Raw genomic sequence first — 17,098 nt, forward strand, 5'->3', positions numbered from 1 at the left:
GAGATAAAGATGTTGAAGTGGATTTGTTTCACGCAACCAGCTCATCTAGCCCCTCTGGATTCTGTTCCCCATGAGAATCCAGAACATACCCCCTTCACTGAGAAACTGATGAGGGAGCACTTGGAAAGCATTGTAGTGAACATCTTCCTTTTGTGGGCTGGAGATAATGGTAGGAAATGATGCCATTAAAGTGGTCTCCCTGATTTCAGTGGAGATAAGGAGACTACAGGTAGCAGAGGCAGAGTAACATTTAGTTGTCAGAGACAAGGTGAACATAATTCCGTTATGGGTGGTAGGGCCCATGTAGTACTCAAAATAGTTTAACGCTTGGGGCAGTAAGCAATTTATGGTGGGGTGCATTAGACTGACATATATGAACTACAGTCCTACTTAATGGAATAATCAAAAGAACTCTGTCTGGATTCAATGGACAGTGAGAGACAGCCTCTCAGCTGTCTCCAGAGTTAATTTCCAGATCCTAAGCATCTTGCTTGAAGAGAAGGCATAAAATCCATGGAGAAGGACTGAAAAGACATCATAAGAACATAAACTGTCTCTTTTTACCTTACTTAAAGAGTCCTGTGAACATTTACTGGGGATACTGTGCACTGGAGAAAGGGAAATATCTAGCTTTGAGGGATTTTAAGTGCTGTGTTTGAGCTTACATAATTCTTGTGGATCTAAAACATCCTAACAGTGTACCTGTGAAATTGGAGGCTGGTGGGAATCAGGCAATAAATAGGTAAATAAAAATTTGACCTGGTTCCATCTCACTGTGGACCCAATCTGTGTTATTTCCTCAGTTTCTGAGTACGTGGTTGGAATGAGAAAGAAAAACAATATTTAGATTTTACACGCCAAAATCTAGAAAGTTACTAGACCTTCCAGACCAAGGTGATGATGATGATGATGATGATAGCTAACATTTATTGTGTGTTTTTTTTTAAATGTGTCTGGCACTGTGTCAAGAGCTTTACACATGTGATCTCATGTAATTCTCTCCAAAAACTTTGTTGTTGCTTTTGTTATTTTCACTTTACAGATAAGGAAACCAAGACCTAGAAAAGTCGAATAACTTTGTTATCTGAAGTTATAACGTATATGGTAGAGTTATGCTCAATTTAAGCTCTTTGGCACCAAAGCCAATGCTCTCATTAACATTTCTCTGTTGCCTTATCTATGGCTATGTCACATGAATATTGATTTACTAATTAATTACTTGGAAGTACAAATCACGTAGGGCCATGTAAACCTATAGCAGCTAGTTTTTCTCTTCCTGTTTTGTTTTCTAGGCTGATTTCATGCTCAGGGGACACAGGCAGTCTGATATTGGCAGATGGAAAAGGAGACCTGAAGTGCCATGTCACAGCAAACCCATTCAAAGTAGACTTGGTGTCTGAAGAAGAGGTTGTGATTAGCATAAATTCCCTGGGCCAATTATATTTTGAGCATCTACAGATTCTTCACAAACAAAGGTATTCTTATGCATTACTTGACACATAAAGACCTTAACATAACTTGATTAATGAATATCAGTTGCCTAAATAGATAACATATCACCATAGAAAATTGGTTTGCCTTATTTGCTCTAGTATTGTTCTGAGAAATTTTATCTTTTCACCTGTGAAGGTGAATACAAGCTTTATGACAAAAATAATTCCCAAAGTTTTGTAAATGTTACACTCTTAACATGTCCTGTGTGTGACTGATGGCATTCTCTACCCTGCACACCCTTCTACAAAAGCACTCTGTTGACCTGACAAATATTAATGTGAACTAGCATACCTTCGTAATTTCACTTCACTCCCTTGCAATAACACAAATTACCCTAGACTTGAATAGTTGTCCAGGAATTTTCTGGGACCATCTGCTTGATCAAAGCTATTTGTGTGGGCTGCTCACATGAATTAGGAGGTGGTGGTAAGGAGGAGATTCTTCTTCCATTCTTACCAACACTGTTTTTAAATCTTTTAGTCTATAGTTCTTTCTATTTTTATCATGATAATAAACATATTATATGATCTGCAGAAAGCAATCAACATTCATTATTCCAACGTAGTGATTTTTCTGAGTTTCAACTCATTTCTATTTTAAAATTTTGATATTAAAAATATCTCATTTTCTCATCTCAGAACTAATACTTGTTCATCATAGGCAGATTAGAAAATATTGAAAAGAAGAAAATTTAAAATCCCTATAATCTCTTCACCTACTCTGTTAGTGCCGTATGAATAGTCAAGTACTTGTTTAACTGAAAAATACTAATAATAGCATAACAAATATCTTTGTACCCACTACCCATGTTCTTTATATTTAAAGCCTTTTTTCTAGCCAGGCACAGTGGCTTACGCCTATAATCATAACACTTTTGCCGAGGTGGGCAAATCAGTTGAGCCCAGGAATTTGAGGCCAGCCTGGGCAACATGGTGAAACCCTGTGCTACAAAAAATACAAAAAAATTAGCCGAGTGTAATAGCACATGCCTGTAGTCCCAGTTACTTGGGAGGCTGAGGTAGGAGGATCACTTGAGCACAGGAGGTCAAGACTGCAGTGAGCTGTGATTGTGCCACTGCACTCCAGCCTGGGCAACAGAGCGAGATTGTGTCTCAAAACAAACCAAAAAAAACCGCTTTTTTTTCTTTTGTAAACCCCCATGATTTTGTTCTGTTTTCTTTTAAACATTGTTTTCTTTCCTAAGTTGATCCTTTTACTTACTTATGTAGAAGAGGCACATGGTACAAAGGAGTATATATTAATACACATTTCTATGTAATAATAGTAAAGAATCTCCTTCCCCCTGTGTCCTCTAGCTGCCCCTTGAAAGTGATGTGTTCTGGTCGGGTGTGGTGGCTCATGCCTGTAATCCCAGCACTTTGGGAGGCCGAGGCGGGTGGATCACGTGAGGTCAGGAGTTTGAGACCAGCCTGGCCAACACGGTGAAACCCTGTCTCTAGTAAAAATACAAAAATTTAGCCAGGTGTAGTGGCACATGCCTGTAGTCCCAACTACTCAAGAGGCTGAAGCAGGAGAATCGCTTGAACCCGGGAGGTGGAGGTTGCAGTGAACTGAGATCACACCACTGCACTCCAGCCTGGGTAGCAGAGCAAGACTCTGTCTCAAAAAAAAAAAAAAAAAAAAAAAAAGTAATGTGTTTCCAGTATCCTTTCAGAAACAATTTATGTATATACATTTTATATATATTCTTTGACTTTTCCTTTCCTGACACAAATGGCGCCACCTTTACACATTCTTCTACACCTTGCTTTTTTCTCTTAACAATGTGATAATTCTTAATTTCTTTAAAGCAGCTACATAATTTCTGTTATATGGCTGTACCGTGATTCACTGAGTAAATTCTCTATTGAGGGATTTAAAGTTGTTTCTAATCTTGTTTTACAACTAGTTAGTTTACTAATAACCTTGAATATGTGTCATTGTGCATATATACAAGTATATTTATAGTATAGAGTCATAAAAGGATAGTTGTTGATCAGATGGTTTGTGCATTTGTAGTTTTGTTTTTTTTTTTTTTTTGAGATAGAGTCTCGTTGTCACCCAGGCTGGAGTGCAGTGGCATGATCTTGGCTCACTGCAAGCTCTGCCTCCTGGGTTCATGCCATTCTCCCGCCTTAGCCTCCCGAGTAGCTGGGACTACAGCGCCCGCCACCATGCCCGGCTAATTTTGTTTTTGTATTTTTAGTAGAGATGGGGTTTCACCGTGTTAGTCAGGATGATCTCAATCTCCTGACCTCGTGATCCGCCCGCCTCGGCCTCCCAAAGTGCTGGGATTACAGGCGTGAGCGACCACACCCCGCCTGTAGTTTTCATAGGTATTGCCAAATTGCCTTCCACAGAGGTTGTACTGGTAGTTATAGTTCCATGATTTACATTTATATTTATAATTATATTTGTATTAGGAAAATCAGATGATCTAACTGGAAAAAATTTTAAGTTAGATTTTAACCTCATAACATTAACAAAAATAAATTGCAGATGAATAAAAATTAAGCATAAAAAGACATAAAAATAGAAGAAAATATAAAACAATATTTTTGTAATTGTGAGAGTGTGACATAAACTGAAGAGCCATAAGGAAAAGATTGATGGATTTGATTACTTACACATTTTAAGCTTTGATTCTACTCAGAAAGCAACACAAGAAAAAAAAAAAGCTTTATTATAGACACACACACACATGCAGCATGAACAAAATTAAAAGTCAAGGACTTCCAGTTTCCCATCTGGCACGTAAGGAGCTTAGAAGTCACTACTCCATCCTAACAATGACTAAAAAGCTCAACAAATCAGTTTTTGCCTTATATAGTTTGATGCTCTATTAGACTCATACACACATTAAAGATTGTTATGTTGAACTGGGCACAATGGCTTATGGCTATAATCCCAGCACTTTGGGAGGCCGAGGCAGGCAGATCATATGAGGTCAGGAGTTTGAGACCAGCCTGGCCAACATGCTGAAACCCTGTCTCTACTAAAAATACAAAAAAATTAGCCAGGCTTGGTGGCATGTGCCTGTCGTTCCAGCTACTTGGGAGGTTGAGGCAGGAGACTCACTCGAACCCGGGAGGTGGAGGTTTCAGTGAGCCAAGATCACACCATTGCACTCCAGGCTGGGCGAGAAAAGCAAAACTCCGTCTCAAAAAAAAAAAAAAAAAAAGATTGTTATGTCTGCTTGGAGTATTGATCCCTTTATCATTATGTAATACCCCTCTTTATCCCCCCAAATTTTCCTTGCTCTGAGATCTGTTCTGGCTGAAATTAATATATCTACTCTTACTCTCTTTTGATTGGTGTTAGCATAGTATATCTTACCTTCAGAGGTAACCAGTTTACTAAATTTTGTGTTAATCACTTCCTTGGGTTTGATTTGGTTTGGTTTGGTTTAGTTTTGTATTGTTTTAAGACGGAATTTGACTCTTGTTGCCCAGGCTGGAGTGCAGTGGTGCGATCTCGTCCCACTGCAACCTCCGCCTCCCAGGTTCAAGCGATTCTCCTGCCTCAGCCTCCCAAGTAGCTGGGATTACAGGCACCCACCACCACATCCAGCTAATTTTTGTATTTTTAGTAGAGACAGGGTTTCACCATGTTGGCCAGGCTGGTCTCGAATGCCTGACCTCAGGTGATCTACCCGCATCAGCCTCCCAAAGTGCCCAGATTACAGGTGTGAGCTGCCGCACCCAGCCTCCTTGGGGTTTTTAATTGCATTCCCACATATGTATGAATTCCCAAACAACATATTATTTGGATTTGTCTTTTCTAAAAAAACTTTTATGTAATAGAAGTATGCTGTATATATTCTTTTGTAATGTATTTTTCACTCAAATATTTTTTTCTTTTTTCTTTTTTTTTGGAAGACAGGATCTCACTATGTCGCCCATTAAATGTATAAAAGTTAGCCTACATCATTCTTGCTCATAGAAATAGAAACTGAAATGCACTTATTTTTTCTACAATTTTAAATTGGCAAAAACTGAAAGATTGATAAAGTCCAGCATTGTTAAGAATGTGGGGAAATGAGCACTCAAATACAACTATGGGTGGAAGAATAAATTGTCACAATCATTCTGAAAGACTGTACATTATAGTGCTGTGTTCTGGGAATGAAGAGAGTCACACCGAGTGAAGGGAGCTATGTTCTACCCTTGCTTACTTAGATTTTGTTAAAATATTATGAGCATGTTTAACATTTACAATAAAAAATGATAAAAGTATTTTTTAAAGAGGTAACAAAATTAAAATACTTCTACATTAAGAAATGAAGCTATTAGATTAATGTTCATCATTACTGTCCAATTTTATAAACTCATTTAAAAATTTTTTTTTATTGTTTAAAGATGAGATCTATGTTACCCAGGCTGACATCGAACTCCTGGGCTCGAGTGACCCTCTAGCCTCAGCCTCCCAAGTAGCTAGGATTACAGGCAGGCACCACTGCACCTGGCTTCATTTTTATTTTTATAATGATGTTATATTTAATACATTAAAGGATATAACTTATGGGGTCTCAAAAGTTGGAAATGAAAATCTTTATCATTGAACAAAATTCTGTCAGTCTTGCCATTGAGTGAAACAACTTTATTTATGTTAAAACAGAGCTGCTAAAGAAAATGAGGAGGAGGCATCAGTGGACACCTCTCAGGTAATCTAGATTGATCCATTTATTGTTATCTTTTTCACCATTATCATAATGATAGGGCATATAAGGAATTCTCTTTCTTCCTTCTACAGAAGGGTGCTTGTTAAATGATCTACTGCATATAAATAGGACCACCTGTTTCTTTGGCTCACCTTGTCATCTCATTCATTCATTCATTCATTCATAAAAACAGATGCTTCCTGAGTGCCTGCTTTTTGCCAGGCATTATTGCTAGGCAAGGAGAATCAGCCTTGAATAAAACAAATCCCAAACGTGTTCTCATGAAAATTAGAATCTATTGGGAAAGATAGACATTGAGTAAGTAATTACAAGCATGAGGAGTGTTACAAAATGGTGCTATAGAAGAGTGTTACAAAATGGTGCTATAGAAGAATACAAGAGACCTGTCCAAGATGAGGGTCAGGAAAGACCTTCTGAGGGAAATAATGTTAAAGCCGAAACTGATGTATACACAAGTCAAAAAGTTGTATATACACAAGTCAAAAAGTTGGGAAAAGAACATTCCAGGTAGAAGGAACTGCATATTCAAAGATCTGGAGGTAGGATGGAGCATATTCCATTTGAGGAAATGGAATATGTATGCAATATATATTTATTTCCGCTGGAGAAAGGAAAGCAAAGGGGAGGGTGGTATGTAGTGAGGCTAGAGAGATAGGCAGGGCAGTGCTGTGGAAAGATTTGTAATAATTCTTTTATCTAACAATTATTTGTTAAGTACCTCCTATATCCCAGGCACTGTTCATGGAATTGGTGAGACATCATTGAAAAATATAAGTCCCCCATTTATCATGGAGCTTACCTTCTTCCAAGCCATGTTAACCTTTCTGAGTTTCTCCTAAGAGCAAAGGAAAACTCTGGAACGGTTCTAAGTAGCAGAGATGCATGGTCTTATTTCTATTTTTAAAAGATTATTTTGTTGAATTGTGAAGAATGGACACTCCAGAAATCTCTCTCTTCATCCCCAGTCACATGTGTCTTCAAAAGAGCACTTTTCACGATATTGATTCTTCCTATCCATGAGGATGGAATGTTTTATCATTTGTGTTCTCGCTTATTTCCTTGAGCAGTGGTTTGTAGTTCTCCTTGAAGAGGCCCTTCACATCCCTTGTTAACTGTATTGGTAGGTATTTTATTCCCTTTGTAGCAATTGTGAATGGGAGTTCATTCATGATTTGGCTCTCTGATTGTCTAGTGTGGTTGTAAAGGCATGCTTGTGATTTTTGCACATTGATTTTGTATCCTCAGACTTTGCTGAAGTTGCTTATCAGTTTAAGGATTTTTTTGGCGCTGAGATGATGGGGTTTTCTAAATATAAAATCATGTCATCTACAAACAAAGACAATTTGACTTCCTCTCTTCCTGTTTGAATACTCTTTATTTCTTCCTCTTGCCTGATTGCCTTGGCCAGAACTTCCATTTACTATGTTGAATAGGAGTGGTGAGAGAGGACATCCTTGTCCTGTGCCAGTTTTCAAAGGGAATGCTTCCAGCTTTTGCCCATTCAGTATGATATTGGCTGTGGGTTCGTCATAAGTAGCTCTTATTATTTTGAGATATGTTCCATCAGTATGTAGTTTATTGAGAGTTTTTAACATGAAGGATGTTGAATTTTATCAAAGGCCTTTTCTGCATCTGTTGAGATAATCACATGGTTTTTGTCTTTGGTTCTGTTTATGTGATGGATTATATTTATTGATTTGCGTATGTTGAAACAGCCTTGCCCCAGAGAGGAAGCTGACTTGATCGTGGTGGATAAATTTTTTGATGTGCTGCTGGATTCGGTTTGCCAGTATTTTATTGAGGATTTTCACATTGATGTTTATCAGGGATATTGGCCTGAAGTTTTCTTACTCCCCAAAATAATTTATAGATTCAATGCTACTCCCATCAAACTACCATTGACATTCTTCACAGAATTAGCAACAACTACCTTAAATTTCATATGAAATCAAAGAAGATCCAAGATCCCGTATAGCCAAGACAATCCTAAGCAAAAAGAACAGATCTGGAGGCATCACATTACCTGATTTCAAGCTATTCTACAAGGCTACAGTAACCAAAACAACACGGTACTGGTACCAAACAGACATATAGACCAGTGGAACAGAACAGAGACCTCAGAAATAACCAAATAACACCACACATCTACAACCATCTGATCTTTGAGAAACCTGACAAAAACAAGCAATGGGGAAAGGATCTCCTGTTCAATAAATGGTGCTGGGAGAACTGGCTAGCCGTATGCAGAAAACTGAAACTGGATCCCTTCCATACACCTTATACAAAAATTAACTCAAGATGAATTAAAGACTTAAATGTAAAACCCAAAACCATAAAAACCCTAGAAGAAAACCTAGACAATACCATTCAGGACATAGGCGTGGGCAAAGACTTCATGATGAAAACGCCAAAAGCAAATGCAATAAAAACGAAAATTCACAAATGGGATCTAATTAAACTAAAGAGCTTCTGCACAGCAAAAGAAATGATCATCAGAGTAAACAGGCAACCTACAGAATGGGAGAAAATTTTTGCAATCTACCCTAAGTGCTAATATCCAGAATTTACAAGGAACCTAAGCAAATTTACAATTAAAAAAAAAATCCATCAAAACATAGGCAAAGGATATGAACAGACACTTCTCAAAAGAAGACATTTACGCGGCCAACAAACATGAAAAAAAGCTCAACATCACCGATCATCAGAGAAATGCAAATCAAAACCACAGTGAGATACCATCTCATACCAGTCAGAATGATGATTATTAAAAAGTCAAAAAACAATAGATGCTGACGAGGCTCTGGAGAAGTAGGAATGCTTTTACACTCTTGGTGGAAATGTAAATTAGTCCATTGTGGAAGACAGTATAGTGATTCCTCAAGGGTCTAGAACCAGAAATACCATTTGACCCAGCCGTCCCATTACTTGGTATATTCCTGAAGGAATATAAATCATTCTGCTATAAAGACACATGCACATGTATGTTTATTGCAGCAGTATTTACAATAGCAAAGACGTGGAACCAACCCAAGTGCCCATCAGTGATAGACTGGATAAAGAAAATATGGGACTGGGTGTGTGGCTCATGCCTGTAATCCCAGCACTTTGGGAGGCCGAGGCAGGTGGATCACCTGAGGTTGGGCGTTCGAGACCAGCCTGACCAACATGGAGAAACCCTGTCTCTACTAAAAATAAAAAATTAGCTGGGTGTGGTAGCGCATGCCTGTAATCCCAGCTACTAGGGAGGCTGAAGCAGGAGAATCACCTGAACCTGGGAGGTGGAGGTGGAGGTTGCAGTGAGCCAAGATTGCGCCATTGCACTCCAGCCTGGGCAACAAGAGCGCAACTCCATCTCAAAAAAAAAAAAAAAAAAGAAAGAAAGAAAGAAAATGTGGTACACTGTGGCTGGCAGGATGGCTGAATAGGAACAGCTCTGGTCTGCAGCTGCCAGCAAGATCAACGCAGAAGGCAGGTGATTTCTGAATTTCCAACTGAAGTGCCTGACTCATCTCATTGGGACTGGTTAGAGAGTGGGTGCAGCCCACAGAGGGTGAGCTGAAGCAGGGTGGGGTATTGCCTCACCTGGGAAGCACAAGGGATCGGGGAACTCTCTCCCCTAGCCAAGGGAAACCATGAGAGACTGTGCTGTGAGGAATGGTGCATTCTGGCCCAGATACTACACTTCTCCCATGGTCTTGGTAACCCACAGACCAGGAGATTCCCTCAGGTGCCTACACCACCAGGGCCACACAAAACTGGGCAGCCATTTGGGCAGACACCGAGCTAGCTGCAGGGATTTTTTTTTCATACCCCAGTGGTGCCTGGAACACCAGCGAGACAGAACTGTTCACTCCCCTGGAAAGGGGGCTGAAGCCAGGGAGCCAAGTGGTCTAGCTCAGCGGATCCCACCCCCACGGAACTCAGCAAGCTAAGATCTACTGACTTGAAATTCTCACTGCCACCACAGCAGTCTGAAGTTGACCTGGGATGCTCAAGCTTGGTGGGACGAGGGGCATCCACCATCACTGAGGCTTGAGTATGTGGTTTTCCCCTCACAGTCTAAACAGAGCCACCTGGAAGTTTGAACTGGGTGGAGCCCACCACAGCTTCGCAAAGCTGCTATAGCCAGACTGCCTCTCTAGATTCCTCCTCCTTGGGCAGGGCATCTCTGAAAGAAAGGCAGCAGCCCCAATCAGGGGCTTATAGATAAAACTCCCATCTCCCTGGGACAGAGCACCTGGGGGAAGGGACAACTGTGGGTGCAGCTTCAGCAGACTTAAACATTCCTGCCTGCCAGCTCTGAAGAGAGCAGCGGGTCTCCCAGCACAGCGCTCGAGCTCTGCTAAGGGACAGACTGCCTCCTCAAGTGGGTCCCTGACCCTCATGCCTCCTGACTGGGAGACACCTCCCAGCAGGGGTCGACAGACACCTCATACAGGAGAGCTTCGTCCTCTGGAACGAAGCTTCCAGAGGAAGGAACAGGCAGCAATTTTTGCTGTTCTGCAGCCTCTGCTGGTAATACTCAGTCAAACAGTGTCTGGAATGGACCTCCAGCAAACCTGCAGCAGAGGGGCCTGACTGTTAGAACGAAAACTAACAAGCAGAAAGGAACAGCATCAACATCAACAAAAAGGATGTCCACACAAAAACCCTATCCGAAGATCACCAACATCAAAGAGCAAAGGTAGATAAATCCATGAAGGTGAGGAAAAACCAGCACAAAAGGCTGAAAATTCCAAAAACCAGAATGCCTCTTCTCCTCCGAAGGATCAAGCTTCTCACCAGCAAGTGAACAAAATTGGACGGAGAATGAGTTTGACAAATTGACAGAAAGTAGACTTCAGAAGGTGGATAATAACAAACCCCTCCAAGCTAAAGGAGCATGTTCTAACCCAATGCAAGGAAGCTAAGAACCTTGAAAAAAGGTTAGAGGAATTGCTAACTAGAATAACCAGTTTAGAGAAGAACATAAATGACCTGATGGAGCTGAAAAACACAGCATGAGAACTTCATGAGGCATACACAAGTATCAATAGCCAAATTGATCAAGTGGAAGAAAGGATATCAGAGATTGAAGATCAACTTAATGGAATAAAGAGTGAAGACAAGATTAGAGAAAAAAAATGAAAAGGAATGAACAAAGCCTCCAAGATATATGGGACTATGTGAAAAGGCCAAACCTACCTTTGATTGGTATAGCTGAAAGTGACAGGGAGAATGGAACCAAGTTGGAAAACACTCTTCAGGATATTATCCAGGAGAACTTCCCCAACATGGCAAGACGGACCAACATTCAAATTCAGGAAATACAGAGAACACCACAAAGATACTCCTCAAGAAGAGCAACCCCAAGACACGTAATCATCAGCCTGACCAAAGTTGAAATGAAGGAAAAAAATGTTAAGGACAGCCATAGAGAAAGGTCGGGTTACCCACAAAGGGAAGCCCATCAGACTAACACTGGCTCTCTCTGCAGAAGCCCTACAAGCCAGAAGAGAGTGGGGGCCAATATTCAACATTCTTAAAGGAAATAATTTTCACTCCAGAATTTCATATCCAGCCAAACTAAGCTTCATAAGCAAAGGAGAAAGAAAATCCTTTACAGACAAGCAAATGCTGAGAGATTTTGTCACCACCAGGCCTGCCTTACAAGAACTCCTGAAGGAAGCACTAAATATGGAAAGGAAAAACCAGTACTAGCCACTGCAAAAACATACCAAATTGTAAAGACCATCGACACAATTAAGAAACTACATCAACTAATGGGCAAAATAACCAGCTAGTATCATAATGACAGGATCAAATTCACACATAACAATATTAACCTTAAATGTAAACGGGCTAAATACCCCAATTAAAAGACATAGACTGGCAAATTGGATAAAGAGTCAAGACCCACCAGTGTGCTGTGTTCAGGAGACCCATCCCATGTGCAGAGACACCCATAGTCTCAAAATAAAGGGAGGGAGGAATATTTACCAAGCAAAAAAAAAAAAAGCAGGGGTTGTAATCTTAGTCTCTGATAACATAGACTTTAAATCAACAAAGATCAAAAGAGACAAAAAAGGGCATTACATAATGGTAAAGGGATCAAGGCAACAAGAAGAGCTAACTACCCTAAATATATATGCACCCAATACAGGAGCACCCAGATTCATAAAGCAAGTTCTTAGAGACCTACAAAGAGACTTAGACTTCCACACAATAATAGTGGGAGACTTTAACACCCTATTGTCAATATTAGACAGATTAACGAGACAGAAAATTAACAAGGATACTCAGGACTTGAACTCAGCACTGGACCAAGTGGACCTAATAAACATCTATAGAACTCTCCACCCTAAATCAATAGAATGTACATTCTTCTTAGCACCACATCGCACTTACTCTAAAATTGACCACATAATTGGAAGTAAAACACTCCTCAGCAAATGGAAAATAACAGAAATCATAACAAACAGTCTCTCAGACCACAGTGCAATCAAATTAGAACTCAGGATTAAGAAACTCACTGAAAACTGCACAACTACATGGAAACTGAACAACCTGCTCCTGAATGACTACTGGGTAAATGACGAAATGAAGGCAGAGATAAATAAGTTCTTTGAAACCGTGAGAACAAAAACACAATGTACCAGAATCTCTGGGACACAGCCAAAGCAGTGTTTAGAGGGAAATTTGTAGCACTATGTGCCCATGGAATACAACTGACAAGGGATGTAAAGGACCTCTTCAAGGAGAACTACAAACTACTGCTTAAGGAAATCAGAGAGGACACAAACAAATGGAAACATTCCATGCTCATGGATAGTAAGAATCAATATTGTGAAAATGGCCATACTGCCCAAAGTAATTTATAGATTCAATGCTATCCCCATCAAGCTACCGTTGACTTTCTTCACAGAATTAGAAAAAACTACTTTAAAGTTCATATGGAACCAAAAAAGAGCCCGTGTAGCCAAGACAATCCTAAGCAGAAAGAACAAAGCTGGAGGTATCACTTTACCTGACTTCAAATTATGCTACAAGGATACAGTAACCAAAACAGCATGGTACTGGTACCAAAATAGATACGTAGACCTATGGAACAGAACAGAAGCCTCAGAAATAATGCCACACATCTACAACCATCTGATCTTTGACAACCTGACAAAAGCAGTGGGAAAAGGATTCCCTATTTAATAAATGGTGCTGGGAAAACTGTCTAGCCATATGCAGAAAACTGAAACTGTATCCCTTCCTTACACCTTATACCAAAATTGACTCAAGATGAATTAAACACTTAAACATAAGATCTAAAACCATGAAAACCCTAGAAGAAAACCTAGGCAATACCATTCAGGACATAGGCATTGGCAAAGATTTCATGACTAAAACATCAAAAGCAATAGCAACAAAAGCCAAAATTGACAAATGGGATCTAATTAAACTAAAGAACTTCTGCACGGCAAAAGAAACTATCATAAGAGTGAACAGGCAACCTACAGAATGGGAGAAAATTTTTGCAATCTGTCCATCTGATAAAGGGTTAATATCCAGAATCTACAAGGAACTTAAACAAAATTACAAGAAAAAAACAACCCCATCAAAAAGTGGACAAAGGTTATGAACAGACACTTCTCAAAAGAAGACATTTATGTGGCCAACAAAGATTTAAAAAAGCTCATCATCACTGGTCATTAGAGAAGTGCAAATCAAAACCACAATGAGATACCATCTCACACCAGTTAGAATGGCAATGATTAAAAAGTCAGGAAACAACAGATGCTGGAGAGGATGTGGAGAAATAGGAGTGCTTTTACACTGTTGGTGGGAATGTAAATTAGTTCAACCATTGTGGAAGACTGTGGTGATTCCTCAAGGATCTAGAACCAGAAATACCATCGGACCCAGCCATCCCATTACTGGGTATATTTCTAAAGAATTATAAATAATTCTGTAAAGACACATTCACACATATGTTTATTGCAGCACTGTTCACCTTAGCAAAGACTTTGAACCAACTCAAATGCCTATCAGTGATAGACTGGATAAAGAAAATGTGGCACATATACACCATGAAATATTATGCAGCCATAAAAAAGGATGAGTTCATGTCCTTTGCAGGGACATGGATGAAGCTAGAAACCATCATTCTCAGCAAACTAACACAGGAACAGAAAACCAAACACCACATATTCTCACTCATAAGTGGGAGTTGAACAATGAGAACACATGGACACAGGGAGGGGAACATCACACACCAGGGACTGTTGGGGGGTGGGGGCTAGGGGAGAGATAGCATTAGGAGTAACACCTAATGTAGATGATGGGTTGATGGATGCAGCAAACCACCATGGCTATTTTTTTTTTTTTTTTTTTTTTGAGACGGAGTCTCATTGTGTTGCCCAGGCTGGAGTGCAGTGGTGCGATATTGGCTCACTGCAACCTCTGCCTCCCAGGTTCAAGCAGTTCTTCTGCCTCAGCTTCCTAAGTAGCTGGGACTACAGGTGCCAGCCACCACACCCGGCTAATTTTTGTATTTTTAGTAGTTCAATAGTTGCACAGCAATGTGAATGTACTTAAAGGCACTGAACCTGAACTTTATACTTGAAAATAGTTAAAATGGTAAATTTTATGTTGTGTATATTTTACCACAATAAAAAAAATACATTCATGTCAGCTGTGGCTCATAAAGATTATTATTGACATGTATATAGAACACAGATTTGATTTGTTAAATGTACTGACGTCACACACTGGTCTTCTAAAAGATAAACTCACTTTCTCAGTCTTTTAAAAAAAAATCCAAATAAAATGAGCTATTGTGGTAAACACATTTGTTGGAATTTGTAAACTCAGTTTGCTCCCTTTTTTGTACCAACAGGAAAATCAAGAAGATCTGGGCCTGTGGGAAGAGAAATTTGGAAAATTTGTGGATATCAAAGCTAATGGTAAAATTGAAACTGGTATAGTATTAAAACAGATCATTCCAAAAATGGCTACATAATTCTATCTAAAAGCCCCTTGATCTCTGGCACCTAAAACAGGTGACTTTAACAGAAGAACAGAAATCCCAGATCGGATTTGCTATCCTTCAGTAATGCATTGCAACAGAGAAATAGCAATTATTTGCCTTTTGTAGGAAGTGTAAAAGAAATATAGGCCACACGGAGCTTATGGTCTCATACAGGGGCCTGGGTCAGCACACTGCTTGCACTGTTCATTAGATAAGACAGCTACAAATTCCACATTACATTTTTATGAGAGTGAAGTGATTAGAAACCCAAGTTCTAGAGCCCCTCCGCTGCAACATTTCAAGCCAATGGTTCTCAACCTTTTCTAGGCCTCCCCATCATTTGCATGGCTATCACATGCCCATCTGTTACATTTCTCACCAGGCTTAGTGATGGAATTGGGGTAGAGGGGTGAGTTTGTCTCTTTAGGAGATATCTTTCAGGTACTTGGGGCTTATGCAGTTAGAAAAATACTCACTTTCCTCTTTCCTCCTCCCTACTCTATAGAATAACAAACCCTTTCTAACACCTTTAAAATTCCCATTCTAGCCATCAATATCTATAGCATAGTATAATGATCAGGGCTGACAGAATGCCCCAAATTAAAAGTGGGGGCATGGGTTCTCAGGCCCTCCTTCTTTCTGTAACATCATCATCTTTTTATCCTTTTTTTTTTTTTTTTTTTTTTTTTTTTGAGCCAGGTTCTCACTCTGTCACCCAGGCTGGAGTGTGGTGGTGTGATCATGGCTTACTGCACCCTTGAACTCCTGGCCTCGAGTGATGCACCTGCCTCGGCCTCCCAAAGTGCTGGGATTACAGGCATGAGCCACCGTACCCGGCCATGTCATAATCTTTTTTACCTTCTCTGTAGCATCTCTTTTCCACAAGCTCCTACAAATAAGGACTATTTGATGTCCATTACTTTAACCTAAGCATAAATTAAAGTCCACGTTATACCTCCTAGTCATTTGCATTTTTCCCATAGCTCTAAAATAATTGTTAAAGACTTTGTCTTTGGTTAAAGGAAATTTATATAATCACAGATGAGGAGTATTTTGAGGAACCGGTTATGGCCTTCCTGGTGCGCTTGACATTTGCATTCCCGGTAGGTAGTCACAGAGGAGGCTGGCAGTAAGGATGATCAGGCACAAGACAATCAGTCATTTCATCTAGTGTAGACTGAAAGTGCACAATATCCTTTGCTTCCTAAAGCAAAGAAATATGTGATAAGGAAAATTTCGATTAGGAAAAAATCTAAAACTTTGTAATCATGTTTTATATAGAGAAAAGAGATTTACTGTGAAGAGGACACAGAGAGCTTCATCACACAACTAAGGCAACAGAACTAACACGTGACCAGAACTTTGCCTTATACATTTTTGTATCCCCACAACACCTGAATATAATATCTCACAGAGGGTCAGTACACAGCATTTGCTGATTGATCTAGGTGAGCCCAGGTCTCTCAGCCTCTAGTCTAGTCATCTCTCTGCACTCAGAATTAACTGAATCTTCTTAAGTGAGTGTTCTTTTCAGAAACAAAACTCAGTATCCTGGTCTCTACAGGCCCTTCTTCTATTGGTTTGGATTTCTCCTTGCATGGATTTGAGCATCTTTATGGGATCCCACAACATGCAGAATCACACCAACTTAAAAATACTGGGTAAGTGAAAACAAGAATTCTTATGGTAGGCTATGGTTTCTGTATTGAGATGATCTGAAAACATTTGTCAGCTGTCTGAGCCAGTGCTAATATGTGCCAGGCTTTTTCTTCCTTTATATTGCTTGTGGATCTTTAAGAACCCTCCTTGAATGATGACTCAGAGCAGCAGAGCAGTGGTTTTCCTTTTTTTTTTTTTTTTTTCTTCTGAGACGGAGTCTTGCTCTGTCGCCCAGGCTGGAGTGCAGTGGCACAATCTTGGCTCAC

At 39.8% G+C, this 17,098-nt stretch overlaps 1 protein-coding gene across 4 annotated transcripts in view; it reads left to right on the forward strand.

Annotated features, from left to right (window-relative positions):
* GANC (glucosidase alpha, neutral C) overlaps window positions 1-17,098 on the forward strand; it is an 83,033-nt gene that overhangs the window by 17,494 nt on the left and 48,441 nt on the right. For all 4 annotated transcript variants that reach the window (XM_054452083.2, XM_054452082.2, XM_054452081.2 and 1 more), the window contains exons 5-8: window positions 1,293-1,475; window positions 6,112-6,157; window positions 15,042-15,108; window positions 16,738-16,834. In XM_054452083.2, the coding sequence (XP_054308058.1) occupies window positions 1,293-1,475; window positions 6,112-6,157; window positions 15,042-15,108; window positions 16,738-16,834 (393 nt within the window). The remainder of the gene's footprint in view (window positions 1-1,292; window positions 1,476-6,111; window positions 6,158-15,041; window positions 15,109-16,737; window positions 16,835-17,098) is intronic.

This window comes from Pongo pygmaeus, chromosome 16, assembly GCF_028885625.2.
Source record: "Pongo pygmaeus isolate AG05252 chromosome 16, NHGRI_mPonPyg2-v2.0_pri, whole genome shotgun sequence".
NCBI lineage: Eukaryota > Metazoa > Chordata > Mammalia > Primates > Hominidae > Pongo > Pongo pygmaeus.